A 16,335-nucleotide genomic window follows, 5' to 3' on the forward strand; every position below is an offset into this window, starting at 1 on the left:
GGAAGCGACTTATCTTGTTGTTCTCACCTCCCCACACCACATTCACAGCAACAAACCAGCTGCACCATCACTAAATTGACTGTCAAGTCATGTTAAAGATATAATGATGATAGCTAACTGAAGTGCAGAGAAAGAAACAGCCACTTGAATAATGCAGAAGCAAGAAAAATCCATTTTCCCAGCAAAGCAGAACATACCACTTCTTGTCTTGCTGGCTGGCTCCTGGGCTCCTTGGGAGGTTTTCTATTTCCACCAAGACTGGGGCAGAAGGAATTGCTGTCAGGACAGGTAGATTTGGCTTTGCATTCCAGCTCTTAGGAGACAAAATATAAACAAATAAGTTACTAAACAAACATTAGCAAAGTGATGACACATGGCACTTAACAAAACAGATCACCACTTCTCTTTAAGAACAAACCTAAAGCAATGCTCTTGCCTTTCATTACTTCCACAGCACTTGACACCTATGCCAAGTCTTTTCCAATACTGCAGTACTGGGATCACAACAAATCCAAGGCTGCTCAAAGATTTCAGTGAAAAGCTACGTCCTGCTGTGTCCTTTTTAAATTCCTGCAGTGAAACTCCCCTTTGGTAAGTAACTCTGCAATAACAACTGCACCTTTGAGTTGCCACTTGAAACACAACTGCTCCTGAAAAATATTAAGTCCATTTGCATGGAAGGCAAGAGGCTGGGCAGAACAGCTATCTATGTATCAGTTGAGTTTTATCTTTTTAAAATCACATTCCTGTTTCCAACAGTGTGTGACCCTTTCAGTTGCACCCTACATCTGAAATACTCCAGAGAGGAAAACAGGGTCTTTCCAAATTCCAAGTCCTGTTTTTTTTGATACTCAGAAAGAGAGCTGCCTGACACTTAGGACCCTTTTCAGTGAAACAAGGCACTCTGTGTACAAGTACTGAGAGGCTAGCGTCTCTCATTTCTTTATCAAACTCAAAGAAGTAAATTTTTCATAAAAACAGACTCTTCAGTTTACAGATGCCTTCCCTTCTTTCAGAGAAAAGAACACTGTAACCAGAACTCAACACAGAATTAATATGCTTTGCATAACTCTCACAAACAGGTATTCCATGTACCTATGAAAATCCTTATCTATGAATAGCCTAGTTTCCACAGGACTGGGGAATGGGGTAATCTTCCTTACTCCAGTTAAATTAAGCTATTATCCTCCTCATAAGTAAGTAGTAATTTCTTGGTATATTGTTAACTAACCATTTGTAAGTTTCTATTTGTCAGTCACTGGATTTTAAGAACTAATAATGAAATTCTCAAATACGTTGAAATACATGAAAACTGATTTCAAAAAGAATAATAGTCCTTACTTGTGATCCATTGGTTTGGTTGTTAACAGCATGGTTTGCAGTACTGAAAGACAAAAAGAATTTAAATCAAAATCAGATCAGCAAACTTTTTGCAGACTAGCAGAACTACAAGGATTTTCAGAAAGAAACACAAAACCTAACAAAGATCTTTGCAAAGTACTTCACTGTACACAAAAGAAAACTTAGAAGACTTGTACTAGGTCAGCTGCACTATTCTAGGCAGCTATGTAACTACAGATACCACACTATTTTTCTTTACTCAAGCTGTAGTTTGTCTGTAGTTCATCTGGTTTCTCCTCTTCCTTTCCTAAACCAGTTCAGCTTCAAAAGTCTGCCCAATACAGCAGTAAGGTGGGGCACTTTTGAGAACAAAACCAATATAATTTCAGTTAAACAATGAGCAAAATGTAACATTGTTGAAAACTCACTCGCTGTAGATGCTATGTTTGTTCCATAACTAGGATTCTTCTGATTTGAAGTTGCATATCACAAAGTTTATCAGAAAAAATCACTAGTTTCTTCTGCATACAACATCCAGTGGACTGAATTACTGCTTTAATCTTACAAGCAGACACTCAAAATTTACGTGTACAGCATCTCAACACAGCATTAATAACAATTTTCTATTTCATTTATTAAATAAATTAAATAAGACCCATATCCTTATTTCTGATTATTTCTGAATTTGCACAAGGCAACATTTTACATTTTCAATAGACTTAAAAGCATTAAACTTGACTCACAGGAATTACACATTATCAATCTCTTGCAAAGAAAACCTTTTTCCAGACATCTAATCTTAAAAAAAAATGTTTTCAGTCTTCTAGGACCCATTGATCTCTTGATTTACAGTCTGAAAAACAGCTATTCAACCTGGCAAGCTGACAATTCAAATAGATTTCTGTATCTATTTCAGTGTTTCTTTAGAATTATTTTACTTGAACATCATAATGTGTTCCACCAAACAAGCTGCTCCTTGTCTGTTTCCCAGCTTCACAAAACTTGATTGAGAGGCTGTGGAGGTTACCACAAAACAGCTCACCTTTAACAGAAATATTCAGGAATGCCTTCTGGGTAGCACATTCCCTTGTGCTGAGTTAACACCAAAGAGGGAAACTGCATACATCTTTCATGAAGTATTTCAATTAGCAACTCTCCAGTGTAGAGTTTCAGAAATGGCATAGATTGTTCTGGAGACCAACATAACAGTGCCACACCTAGGTGCAGATCAGAAGACTGCTGGCTTATCAGAAGGAGAAACTGCACATGAAGTTTCTCTTCCCACTCTCAGAATGACCTAAGCAGCATGAAACTCAAAGGCCATGACAACACAGCATGACGAGAGTGCTAATTAATCAGGCAGTCATGCTTTGCATGCAAAGGTTCTCTAAGCATTTAAATGACATCCAGTGTTGAAGAGTACTTCCTCATTTCATTAAAAAAAATATATATTACAATATAGAAGGTTGCAAATAGAGAGACCCCCACCACAGTAACTGCAGCCTTGTCCTCACACTTCCTAGACTTCCCCTCCCATGAAAGAATCAACCCTGCTGCTACACAAACAGCAAGCACATGGAGGTGTTAAATGTTCTTGTTCTGAAATGTTGTTTTGACATTTTTTACCCAGCCCCTCTCTGTCATGATGCTTGTCATCTCTGAGTACCTGCTTTTGTAAAACCATTTGGTGATGGACAGAAAGAAGAACTGAGTGACCCTGGTTCTGTTGGTATCAGGTAATAATTTTTAGCCTGATCTCCTCTCTTCCCTTAAGGAAGGGTATGAAGGTTGTATGGCTTGGATTCATGTGGGAATTTCACACTGCAACAGTAAGTACAAACCTACACGTGCAGAAAGACTCTAGGTAAAGAAGCAGAGAACCAAAAGGCCCCACTCTAAATTGGTGAACACAAGTAATTTAGTATTAATATAGAAACATTAACAGTACAGAATATACAACCATCAAAATACTGCAAACACTTATTTTACTGTAATTTTCCCCTGTCTCTGAACTTCACTTGATGATGTATCAGTCACTTAGCCAGAGCAGGCAGGTCTGAAAGGGGAGCTCCTCACTTGCTTTTACCTGATCACTTGACATGGCAGCACACAGAACAGCTCATATCCAACAAGAATCATAGCCAGCCATAAACAAACCTCTTTACCTGCTAGTAAGCAGGTCTAGCAAAAGCTGCAATACGACAGCAACACAGGAGCTTTGCTTTGAACAGCTGGTGTTATGTAAAGCAAACAAACAAAACCCACAGCAAAACCACAATTAAGAGTTTAAGGCACTCTACATTTAACTAATAACCTCCTTCTGCATACACGTGCACAAGCACAGGTGGCAAACATCAAAGAGAAATTTAAATACAGGAATGCATCTTACCTTGTTTCTTCAAGTTTAGCAGTATGTGCTGCAAAAACAGAAAGTGTTAATTAAAATTTAATTTGTAATTAGATTAACAGTTAAATATTATATATTATTAATAAAAACAGTTTACCACGGCTTAAAAGTAGACAACTAAAGGAGCAAAAGCTGCACGTATCCCACGTATATAATGTGTGACAAACAACATTCTAAATTGAAAAAATAAACGAAAAAATAAACGAAAAAAAATATTTGAGAGCAAACCAAAGAATTGGATTTAAGCAGGTATCTGAAAGTGTGCATGGGGGTTATGCTTAACCTATGCAAGAGTCATGAAAAGGCCTTGGGTTGTAACAACAGAGTGTGCCTCTGAAGAGCAACAAAAAAAATCTAGTGTCAAAAATTTCAAATTTGATTAATGAATTTCAAATATTATCATTAATAATATCACTGTTTCCTGGGTCCAAGTTTTCCACCTTCATGCAGAAGTCTATTGTACAATACTTGTGGGTGTTTTACCTGCTAGGTAAGCTAGACAATCTTTTTCTGACAAATACATGTGGTCTCCCCAAAGAGTCAAAAAAAACCTAATTTTGAAAATTCAAGAGGAAGGCAAATAGCTACAGAAAAAATCCTACACTTCGTTTAAAAGGTATAATTACTTAAGTCTCACAGTGGATTTTACTTCTCAAAGAGGAATGTCAATAATAATTTACCTTTCATTTGTAGTGTTCGTCTTGAATATCTCTTGCTGGGTCTTCTTTCAAAGGATGCTGATCTCCTGGCTTTGTTGGTCTTGGTAGTTTGGTATTCTGTTTTCCCACTAAGAATGCCATCAAAAAGTAAAAAAACCAATAAAATAAATCACTTTTATTAGCAAAAATATGGACACTGCCCATCAAAATATCACATTTCTATTTTAAATACTTTGTTTAATTAACTAATTTTAGTTGGTTTTGTGTTATTTTTTTTAATCCCAAAATTAACACCTCAGAAAGCCTTTCACAAAACATGGGATGGAGTTTTACAGACATCCTAATCTTCATGCCATTGCTGCAAGACTCAGAGCTGAAGCAATGACTCCTTAAACATTACATTGCTGAAAAAGCACATTTACTTTGTGTATTTCTGTTGTGGTCACACTTTTGAGGTTGAAAATTCTAGGAAAGAGCAAAGCTTAAGGCATGTTGCCAAAGGTCATAAAGAAAAGGGGTAATAGGACTGTAAAACAGCATCTCTGGAACAGATGCTCTTGTTACCAGGCAAGTCTTTTCTCTGCAATTTGGCCAGACTCTGCCATCAAAGCAGTAGCAGCCTCATGTTCTGCTGATTCCTTTGTACCACTGACCCTTTCTGAAGCAGACTAGAGGGCTTTGCTCAAGCTGCTGGAAAAAGTAGCAAAGTTTATGCATGCTGCCTCCCAGGCACAACCCATCCCCTTTGCACATGTTCTCACCAACACTGGTGAAGAAACTGACAGCATCCTGCAGACTCATCTGGGACCTGGTGCCACCTGTATATCTGTTACATGCATAGGTAGTGTTTGACATGGAAATAGCCATTAATGTGGGCTTGTTAAGTCCTAGTATCACTCAGTCAGGAACTCAGGCATCAAAGGCTTGCAGTGTCCTCAGCTGTGCAAGTCAAGTATCCATACTCTAACTCTATGGTGCATTTTTAAAAGATGTTCAAGATGGAGCAATCCACTAACACAGTATAATATATATGTTACATAAGGAACATAAACCTTGAGAAATCTTTGGTTTCCTACTGCACAGACCAAAATCACCTAAAGATAAATCAGAAAACGCAGGGGGAAAAATCCACGTGATTTAACAGAACCAATAAAGCAACTCGCCCACCTTGCAAGTTCCATTGCTCTACATGTCCTAGGTGAACCATTACCAAGCTCCCTCCTGTTTCCACTCATGATCCAGGAAAAACAAGCAATGACAGAAGATACGTGCTAGATGGCAGATGACACTGACCTGTATCGGAACCGGGATCCTAACCTAATGAAGCCCGAGCGGCTCGAGCTTTTTTGGACAGGACCTCGGAGCCGGAAGAAGGCGTGATGTTCCACTGCACATTTCCACAGGTGTTTGCAGGCTTTGGGATGATCCAGTCTAAAGACAAACGTGTGCTCCTGCTCCTTTCCCTTAAAGCACACAAAGCACACTGACAATTTAGAAGGGACTCGAATAAGCTACAATTCAATGCTAATCAAGGGCAATTTGGGTTTTTATGAATACTGAAATATACGTTAAAAAATATTTAAAGCAGAAAAGGTTTAAAAAAATATTTTCAAAAGGTTTAGTGAGCTGCTGCTCCATTATGTGAAGCTGAAAAAGGGCTACAGCCCTTCTATTTAACAAGTCAACCCTCTGAGTAACAACAAATTAAAGACATAATTAACACAGGAAGATCCTTCTCAATGAGGCTAACATGGTCTCATTTCCAAATCTGATCTCCTGAAATTACCAATGCTCACATTTTTATCATGTCAGCTCCGAGCAATTTCTTCCCATGGGAACAATTCTGGCACCCGTTTAAGGAATTCATTCCACTAAATGTGCTACCTAACCTTTTCTAAAATTTCTTTGTACAGTGTACACTCTTTCCAAATAATGTGGTCTACACTATGACCATTTCACAAGGTCCCTTCTAAAAAAAAGACTAAAACCACATTTATTTTATACTTAAGTCCCTTTTCATTCCTCTCCTCCCCAATTAACAACCAAAAATCTTGAAAGGCATCCATGTTAATTCTCAAAATTTAAAGAGAGATCAGGAGTATGTAAATTAGCACTGTACATTAACACTGACATGTAACTAAACACATAGTTATCTACCTGTTCATCATCTTCAACAACAACTAGAGTGAGTTTGTTCTTCTTGAAGTCAAGCCTTGTTATCTTTGGCCTACAAGATGAACAGAAAGGTAGGTGAAGTAACTCGTAGTAATTCAGAGGTATGCTCGACATTATGGTCTAAGCCTTTCTACCAAGTTTTTTTTTCCTATTTTTGAGCGTGTTTTAAGTTTGTGCTGTTGGGTTTGGTTATACTGTGGATTCTGTGTATTACTTCAAAATTTAACATTTAATTAGAAACCTTAAAGATAAGAAGTCAGCAACCTCTAGAGATAATTCTATCAGAACTTTATATAGTAATCACTTGAACTAAATCAAACTCCACCCAAGCATTCCTGCTTGCCTACTCTTCCACAGCTCACAAAACTGAAGCTGGAAAGTCACAAAGGCAGGCCAAACTAATTCTGCTTTATTAAAGAGATGTAAATCACTGTACAATATACAACAAATCAATTCTTATGAGGACTCTCTTGCAGGAAATTCCAGCCAAAGAGCAAACATGAACATGACATGACACAAAAATGCAACCACTTTACCCCCTGCCTGTCAAAAAGATACCCAGAACTGGCAATGGAGAGACAAGACACACAAACATTTCTGCTACAAATTGAGGGGTTTTCTGAGAAGTTATAAAATTGGACTAGGCTAGAAGGTTCTCCATCTCATGTCTTATGCATTGTAAAGCCCTGCAAAAATCCATCAGAATCCTTTTAAGAAACCATGGGGTGTTACTCAGGTACCTGAAAGATAAAGAAGCACATGCTCATACAAAAACTATAGGAAGCTCTATATCTCTCCTGACTAATATATAGATCTGATTTGGCAGAAGGTGGTTCTTTGTGTTTAATTAGTCCTTATTGATGGGCAGAAAGGGGTATTTCTGCCCTTTACTAGGCACAAACAGACATTTTCTTAATGAAAAGCCTGCCCAGATTACATGGAAAACTCCACTTCTACTGCTGTTTCTGCCTGTTTTTCAACAGTAAGGCTCAACTCTCAGATAAAAACACCTGTATCTAGAACACCTGAAGAAACTTCACTTCACTGAGTGCATATTTCAAATCTGAAGCAATCTGAATATCTGAATACAAAACATATGATTAAAAAACAAAACAACAAAACACCCACAACCAAACCAAAAAAACAACCTGTCTCATAGTTATTCCATCTTTTGCCTGCCTCTAGCATGTTCCACATACAGCCCATTAACATACCAACTAAGAATGCTAAAAGAAGAAAGAATGTTTTTAGAAACCATGAAAACACTCACAGGCTACAGAATACTTGCACAGGTACCTAGTATAGTACTCTCATTCCTCAAATTATTTTTTTTACTATCGCAAAATAGTCCAAAATACATTTTAACATACAATCAGAAATCTTACCAGAAAAACAAACCAATCTTTGTGTCTCCTTCAAAGACAAGAACTCCTGTAGGTGTTAGTCCCAGGCTGTAATCATTGCCATCTCTTGCCTAATTGCCACAAAATAAAGATCATGTTCATTTTGGTGTTTGATGCTGTATCCCAATTCCTCCGGTGATTAATGTAGTTTATTTGCCCAGTGTTACAATTAAACACATATTTGCTTATTTTTTTACCACAGAAATCCTGTGTTTTATTGATCTTATGAAATGTCTTTTTTCTAGTTTGCAGAACTTCAATAAGACTGACTGAAGTGGAAAATCAAAGTTTCTTGATTTGTCTGTGTAATAAGGACCTCCTTGTGCAGATCTCTGCACTTCCCTCTCCACAGGAGACCCATTTTACCTGTACTTTTTCAGTTGGTAGCTGACTGGACCCCAGCCAATATTAATTTAATTGCTAGAATTTTGACATAGCTCTTAGTCTACATACAAACAATAGTACATCTTGCCACACCAATCACAGATTTAATGCAGAGCAGTTACACTTTGACTCACTTTATACCTCCTAGAAATGTAGACTATAAAGTAGAATGTTGATGCAAAGCCAGATCACTTGTTACACCATTTGGATGAGTATAATATTAATTCCCCTGCCCCCAAAGCAAAACCAGTGCTGAAATGTGGGACAAAGCTAACATTGTCATTTCCAAAGGTCACCATGCTGTGGTTAAACATACCTTGACTATGTGCATGTCTACACCATACATTTCCAGCCACTTAGCTTTGTTTAAGTAGTTAGTTTCAGCCTGTGCTGGTGTTTGCCCCCTGAAACAAATATTTTGCTGTTAGGTAGTTCCCTGAAAAAGCACAGAAAGGAAAAACTGGTATTTGAGTACAGAGGATAAAAAATTCCCATGAGTTTCTGGAAAACTTAAACAATGCTGACACTTGTTCACTTTCATGAACATCAGGGTCACTTCTCTAAATTTTAATCTGACATTGCTGCAGCAAGAATAACTGCATTTCAAGATTCTGTAACACCATCATTTACTCAGGAAGGTATAATTTAAAAAGTTTTACTCAGGAAAACATTATATGCCCTTACAAAATACAACACAACAATATCAGAACTGTATTTCTGAGCAAGACAAAGTGTCAGCATCATCTTTTATTTATCTCACCACAGAAAAACCACTGCCAATGGCTGGTCAGCATGCATGGGAAGATATAGTACCTGCATTCTTTCCACTTGTCAAAAATGGCTAGTTCCATCTCTTCAGTCTGAGTGGGAACAAACCTGAACTCAGACACCAGTTCAGGGACATGTTCAGCAGGATCATAGTCTCCAAGTTCAGCTACAAAAGAACAGTGTGGTCAAGCAACATTCCAAATATACACACTGGATATTAACAAGAACCTTTGTGTACTCTCCCAGTTAATGTAAAATACTGAACTTCCTCTTGTGTTTCCCCATATCCCCCAGTTCTCCCAATATTTGAAGTGTCTGAACAAATGGTCTTGCTGTCTACACAAAAGCTTCACAATAATTTTTACTAAGTGCTACTGACAAATTGGTTAACAAGCTTCCTACAAATGAAAATTATAAACAACCTTGAAACTTACCTGTTTTCCTTCAGAAACCTTTGAATATCATCATTTAACTCAGTCTCTACTGAGATACCAGTTGACTTAAGTTCAATTTTGTCTTGTTACAACAACAAAATCTCTTGAAATTTGTAAAAAGCAAGCACAGTTCTGATACTTGGCATAAAAATATTTGTCCACTCTAAAAGTCAGTTTCTCATTTCACAACTATAAATACCTCTGTCCTGCTAAAATTACTTTATGTCACTGCATAAACATTCAGCTGTTATTTTTTTTGTCTCCTTTTGATCTATGAACATAATAAATGTTCTACTGAGTCAGTCAAATGGCTCATCTAGTCCACTGCTCCATGCTCAACAGGGGTAATAAGAGATGTTTAGAGACCAAAATGGCACACACTAGTGAACAGGTGTAACACATCAAAAGCACAAATCCTTTTACTTCACAGATGTTAAAACAAGTACAACTTTTAAAGACTGATGTAGGCCTAAAATGCAGAAACTCACAGTTAGAAACCTTTACATTAAATAATATCCTGATTTTCAGAGTCACTACGCATTTCCTCCATCCACTGATACAGAATGACTTATTGATGCTCAGCTCATACCCCCAAAATTAAGAATAACTTGAAACTTCAGTGTTTCATACAGGCCAATAATTGCACTGTCTGAAAAAACAAACTATAGATGTAGCAAAGAAAAAAAAATGTGACATCTTTGGGAAGATTAGGAAGAGTGAAATAGGCACAGTATTCTATAGGTATAAAACCTGAACACTGAAAGAAAAATAAAATAAAATAAAATAAAAATAATACTCTTCTCACCACCTTCTTTCTTTTTATTTTATTTTAATGCTGACTGAGGAAGCCTGCAGTTCTATAATAATCTACTCCCACTAAAATGCTTGCCTCTGCTGAAAGGAATGCTGTCAAAACTAGGTTAGGTTCCAGCTAATTTACATAAAGGTACACAGCTGTCAGACAGCAAGATTAAAGCCCTGCTACAGGCTTCATTGTTGGGAACAGAAAGAAAAGATGAGCACAAGCAGCAATGGTTATATGGTCTAATTAGATCACTTTGTCATTCCAAAAACTTATCCACTGAACCTGTATCTTAAGGCTCTAACAATGCTAATATTTTTAACTATGGAATGTATTCTGTTTTTCTTCCACACAAAAGAGCAGGTTTAAAAGGCATACAGTTTAATCCCAGCTCTCTATACCTACACATGACCAAGGCCATTAGTAGTTCCTACCTGAAGAACAAGATGTGTTTTGGAAAATCTCATTAAGAGAAAGAATTTTAGTGACTTATCCCTGCTACCTAATTCCTACAATGTAAACACAACAGTGCATTTGTTTCCAAGATGAATGCTGTGCAAAGACTTTGTTTGGCACAAATGTATGGCACATCTCCAAATTCCATCTTCATCAGCTGTGCAACAGCTTTAAAGCAGAGGTTCTGGGATGTTTTTTAGACTTATGGACTGGGCTGAATAGGGCCACACAGCTACCTTCTCTAATAAGGAGCCAAAAGCCTACTCTAGTGGACAATTCTAAAGCTCCAGGCCTGTGCTCTTCCGTGAGGTCTCCTGCTTGAAATCACAGTAAACTTCACGTCTGTCCCATTTTGTGATTTAGGATCACACCCTCATCCAGACCACAGAAGACACTGGCCATGAATATCAGTGATATACAACCTATGCCAGCAATTGAAGGTCAGACCTGCCAGCAATTGAAGGTCAGGCCTGCCAGCAATTGAAGGTCAGGCCTCCTCTCAGAGGAGCCCTGGATGCTGGAATCAAAAGTTGAAGACATTAATAAGAGTGTCAGATGACTCAAGCATAGTGCAGCATATTTGAGAAAAAAAAATACAGAATGTCACCTTTTTGGCTGAAGAAGGATTTAAAATACCAACAGGTGCAGTTCAACCATAAACATTCAGGTACAATCATGAGACATGGGGCACTAATGTACTTCTACAAACAAGCTGCTGGTGGTTTTATATACAGAAATTTTCAATGAGTGCAAAACCAAAATTATTTTGCACCTGATTTGTACAAAAAAATAAACCACTCATGTCAGAAACTACAGGATGAAAAAAGTGAACCCTGTTCCTACATCAAAGCAATTCAGAGAGACTGCAAATCTCTTATCATGTGTGAAAGTGGGCAGGTTTGCAAACAAGCACCTTAAAAATCAAGTTTAGGGCAAAGCTGCTTATGTTTTGTTTGCTTGTTTGTTTTCCTGATAAATAAATTAATTATCTATATACAGTCTCAGCAAAATTACAATAAAAAATAGCTGTTTTCACACTAGCTAGCATCTGGACAGAACCTATTTTCTGGATACAACAAGAAATAAGGGCAGACTAAGAAGCTGTTCATGCAAATTCATCCTTCCCCACTGGCACCTACTCACCTTGCATGTTATAAGCTGCCAACTGGACGGCTGTGTCAAAAGGACACTCCAGCCTGCCATAAGAGAAATGCTCTGTTAAAAATTTAGCTCACACTATTTAGCAGACAGCTCAAATGTTTAGGGTAAGAAAGTGAGAAAGGACTAGTAGATTTTCAGCAAACTAACACAAGATAAGCACTACATTATTTAAGCATTCTTCTTCTGCTACTATTTATGCGTAGAAAATATTTTCCTGTGCACAGAAAACATTGAGAGGAAAAAAATTTACATGACTTAGCAAAACCTATTAATTATCAAAATAATTTTTTAAATCTTACGTTAAACACATAGTGATTGTTTTTAGAAGTTGTTTATTGGTAATACTTACTTTCCACTAAGAATATCCAGTTTTAGCTGCAGGACAAATAAATACCTGTAGGATTAAGTAAAAAAGATCTGTTTTATTATAAAGAACTATTGATTAATAGTCCTAAAGTGTCAGTCAGCCAGTAAGAGGAAGCTAGAGTCTGACAAAACTATTTTCTACTCTTTAGATGGGTTTTCAAGACTGAAAAGCCTGAATTGTGATCTTCCAATGCTTTACCAGATGGGTTTGTGTGCTTTGCACACATTTCAGTTGAAGTAAACCCAAAACTGGAAGTTGTGACAAGTTGAACTACAGAGTTGCACAGGAAAAGAAATGGGGCACTGAAGTAAGTTTCATTTCTTTCTCTTCTGATCCTACTTGGGCAAAGCACAACTTGCATCTTCTGAATTTTCTTCATTATTTATAGGCATACTAACCTCATAAGATAATGAATATTTTAGCATCTCTCAAAAATAAATGTTAGCAATATGGATTGCTTAGTTAAAATCTAAGCCAGAAAGCTGACTGCAAATCAACCAAAAAAAAAAAACCCAAAACCCAGTAGACTGCAGCCTTTTCAACTTGTTTACACTTCAGAGCCAGCTTTTCTTCACCATTTTGCTTATTCAGGACTCTTTTTGCTTAGAAATTGGGCAAACATTGAATACAAAGCTTTGGTGTACAACATCAATCCTTCCAGATCCAATACCCACAAAGAGCAGCCCTCCTGTTCCCCTATGGTAAATTGCTTTCCTTTAACAAGAGAAGTACCCTCATCAGCTAAAATTCTGGCATCCATGTTGGTCTCTGGCTTTAATTCTACTACAGATACACAAAAGCATTATTCACAAAGCCAAAGATGATGCTTCTGCTTCAGCATGTGCCTTGTGTCTCCTTGAACTCCCATACATGAAACAGATGCAGGCATTTTTCACACAGATTGCTTGCAAATCCACATATACTCTTCCAAACCATTTATTATACAAAACCTTTTGAACACTGGCTCCTACACTGGGAATAAGTTTGTTGGGTACTGACCCTAGATACCAAAAGAATGAGCACAGGCCTCCAGTGTACAGTGGGTGTGACCAGTCTGTGCTTATCAGTCACATAACACTTGCAAACAATTCAAGCATACTTCCCATGCTCAGGCTGTGTTACATGACCTCTGACTGGTGGCATCTGGTTGGAAGCTGGCAGAAACTGTGAGCAAGCTGCACCTGCGGAAGCTGACAAGGGGCTGCAGCTGGGTGTCTGTCCTGTCACACAAAGAGAAGGTGGAACCCTCTGAAAGCCCTGCTAGTGACACCTGTGCCCCACAGCAGAGCTCTCCTTCCCACTGCTTCTTTAAGGCATAAAATTGTCCAGTTGCTCTCCTGTTCCCGGGGATTAGCTGAGCAGCCAGACAGGGTTTAAAAGCCCTCAGGTTTCAAGTCTGCCATGGTAAAACCTGTATAGCAAGGTCTGACTGGAAGAATTCAGAGGAGATGAAAATGTTTCATAGTGGTAGACACAGATGTAGGCTGAATTTTGCTTATGGTTACTATTTTTAAAGACTGTTAAATATTTATTCAGGAACATGAATGAGGAGGTAAAGTATTCTTCCCAGATCAGCAAGGAAATATTAAAGAGCAGTTACAACATTATGTTAACACATGCAAGTATGAAGTGGCACAACAGGGTACATATGGCTGTGAGGGGTAATGCTACTATAATCTTCCTGATAGCACTCCTAGGGATTTGGATCAAAGATCTGCACAGACATAAACCTGAACAACAAACAAATGCACCTCATGCTCCTACGAATGGCTGAAGATATTGAATGCCTACAGCTAACATGAAACATAACAGCTTCATCTTCTCTCCAAAAGTAATGATCAGCAATGGTGACAACACAAAGAAACATTGCCTTTTACAACAGATTCATACTTCTGACAGATGGTAGGCTGTATTCTCTTTCAAAGCACCCCAAGTATGCCACAGTCTCACATGAAATGCAGCATTATGAACGGATTTGTGAAATGCTTTAATCAAGAGAAACTGCAGCTCACCTGATACTACAATCCTATACAAAGAGTACTGTCAATCCACATCTCAACGTGGTAAAGACTATTTTCCATTTACATAAGATCTGCAAGGACCACAGAATGAGTTACTTTAACTGGACTTATTTAAAGAGAAGCTTGAACTTGCAATTCAACATTTTTCTGCCTAAAGAGACAGAATGACTGCATACAGAATAAATTAAATCCAGGTGAAGAAGAAAAGTGAAATTGTATCTATTCTTTTCAGTAAAAACCTCTGTCCACTGTGTTTAAGATACTCAGATCAGTTACCTGAATCACCTAACAAAAAGTGGCGCAACAAGAAATATAGTAAATAAATATATAATTTACTATTAGAGCTCATTTATTTCATGAGGGCAACATTGCAAACATTTACAAAAAGCAAGCACCTCTTAAGAATTCTCCAAAATATCATGTAACTGTCTTAATATCACAAAACCTTTTTCCTGGCCTTATTTGAGTATCTCTCATTTATTTGAGTATCTCTTCTCATGCAAAATCCCTCTTTACCTTGTTAGCTCTTCCCGTAGGTTGTTGGGCTCTGACGAGTAAAACTTTACACGAAAATGCAGACAATAGGGTGGGCCAACTGCAAAGTAGAATTCATTCAAGTTAGCAGTAACAGTTACTGGAGGAGACAATTTTTTTATTACACAGTATTGCATCACAAAACTTGACTGAAATTGGCTCTGTCCTACCACAAAGTCTTAAGGCAGGAATTCCTTTGTGACAGGGAAATGAATGAAAAATATTAGGGTGAAAGGATACTTAATTTTTTGTACAAAATAGTTTTATATGTTACAAGTTAATCCAACAGTCATATCACATTAAGTTGATTTGTCTTGCCAAGAGCACACAAATCTAGGTTAATCCCTATATTTACAGACACCATCTATGAAGAAAGCTGTGCATCTCAGCTCTGCAGCTGACCAAACCATGGGGCACTCTTGGTCTCTGTTAACACCTTCCCAGGGCCCTGGGAAATACCCACTGCTGACAACTCCGACCTCTATTCCATAGAAGTGCAGACCTATTTCAGGGGGATTTAACAGACCCTCCCTGTGGAAAAAATAATCCTTTCTGGAAACCAAGGAGTTAATTCAGCAAAAGGATGGATTAACAGATCTTTAAAAATGTGCAGTGCTCTGCTGATTCTTGCATCTGACAGGAGGAATTTTCTCTCTCTCAGTGCTTCCAAAACACGTTGTACTAACACAGAACCACAAACCCCTGAAGACTTCCCACAGTGGAGAGCAAGGAAGCTGCTAAACAAAACTCAGCTGATGCCAGAGCTTACTGAAGCATGCACCACTGAAACAACCAGGCCACACAAACCCTTCTGCAGCAGGGAAGGACCAGGTGGACCAAACCCAGATTTGGGCATTCAGGATTGCCCCAAGGGATGGAGGCTCCAAGACAAGTTTTCCTAGGGTCAGGATAATGATCTATAACACTATAGTATCTTCAGCTCTTTTGACTCCACTGAAACGATAACTAATGAGTCTCTAACATGTTTAATTAAGGACATTAGACTGAAGTAATATGAGCTCCAGAGGGAAGAGGTCATTAAACAATCAGCAGCACCATGCCGGGCTTTTGTCACCGAGTCTTATCACCCCTCACTGGACACTTCCCCCCCACACACACCCATTTCAACTTTCTGTGCCTTCTGTTTGTTCTATATCAGATCCCAAGAGGAAATGGAAAGGACACTTACTTTTAACTTGCTTTTTAATGCTTTTTGTGTTGTCCAGCCAATGCTGAAAAAGAAATAACTTTCATTGAGTTACCGATACAAAAATCTCACAGAAAGAACGAAAAAGGAAAAAAATTCTTATACATTAATAAAGACCATACCGGAATAACAAGTATCTAGTTGAAACAATCTAGTCCAAATCTTTCATAATTCTCAGCTTTCGCAGTGCTCAAAGATCCTTTCATTCAAAATACC

At 37.9% G+C, this 16,335-nt stretch overlaps 1 protein-coding gene across 4 annotated transcripts in view; it reads right to left on the reverse strand.

Annotated features, from left to right (window-relative positions):
* The window catches only part of EPB41L5 (erythrocyte membrane protein band 4.1 like 5), a 59,338-nt gene that overhangs the window by 26,340 nt on the left and 16,663 nt on the right, over positions 1-16,335 (reverse strand). For all 4 annotated transcript variants that reach the window (XM_071746733.1, XM_071746732.1, XM_071746735.1 and 1 more), the window contains exons 4-16: positions 16,102-16,144; positions 14,895-14,973; positions 12,340-12,384; positions 11,973-12,025; positions 9,183-9,303; positions 8,686-8,773; positions 7,968-8,056; positions 6,565-6,634; positions 5,701-5,870; positions 4,429-4,535; positions 3,731-3,758; positions 1,342-1,384; positions 198-313 (exon numbers count right to left, since the gene is read on the reverse strand). In XM_071746733.1, the coding sequence (XP_071602834.1) occupies positions 198-313; positions 1,342-1,384; positions 3,731-3,758; positions 4,429-4,535; positions 5,701-5,870; positions 6,565-6,634; positions 7,968-8,056; positions 8,686-8,773; positions 9,183-9,303; positions 11,973-12,025; positions 12,340-12,384; positions 14,895-14,973; positions 16,102-16,144 (1,052 nt within the window). The remainder of the gene's footprint in view (positions 1-197; positions 314-1,341; positions 1,385-3,730; positions 3,759-4,428; positions 4,536-5,700; positions 5,871-6,564; positions 6,635-7,967; positions 8,057-8,685; positions 8,774-9,182; positions 9,304-11,972; positions 12,026-12,339; positions 12,385-14,894; positions 14,974-16,101; positions 16,145-16,335) is intronic.

This window comes from Heliangelus exortis, chromosome 6 (assembly GCF_036169615.1).
Source record: "Heliangelus exortis chromosome 6, bHelExo1.hap1, whole genome shotgun sequence".
Classification (NCBI taxonomy): domain Eukaryota; kingdom Metazoa; phylum Chordata; class Aves; order Apodiformes; family Trochilidae; genus Heliangelus; species Heliangelus exortis.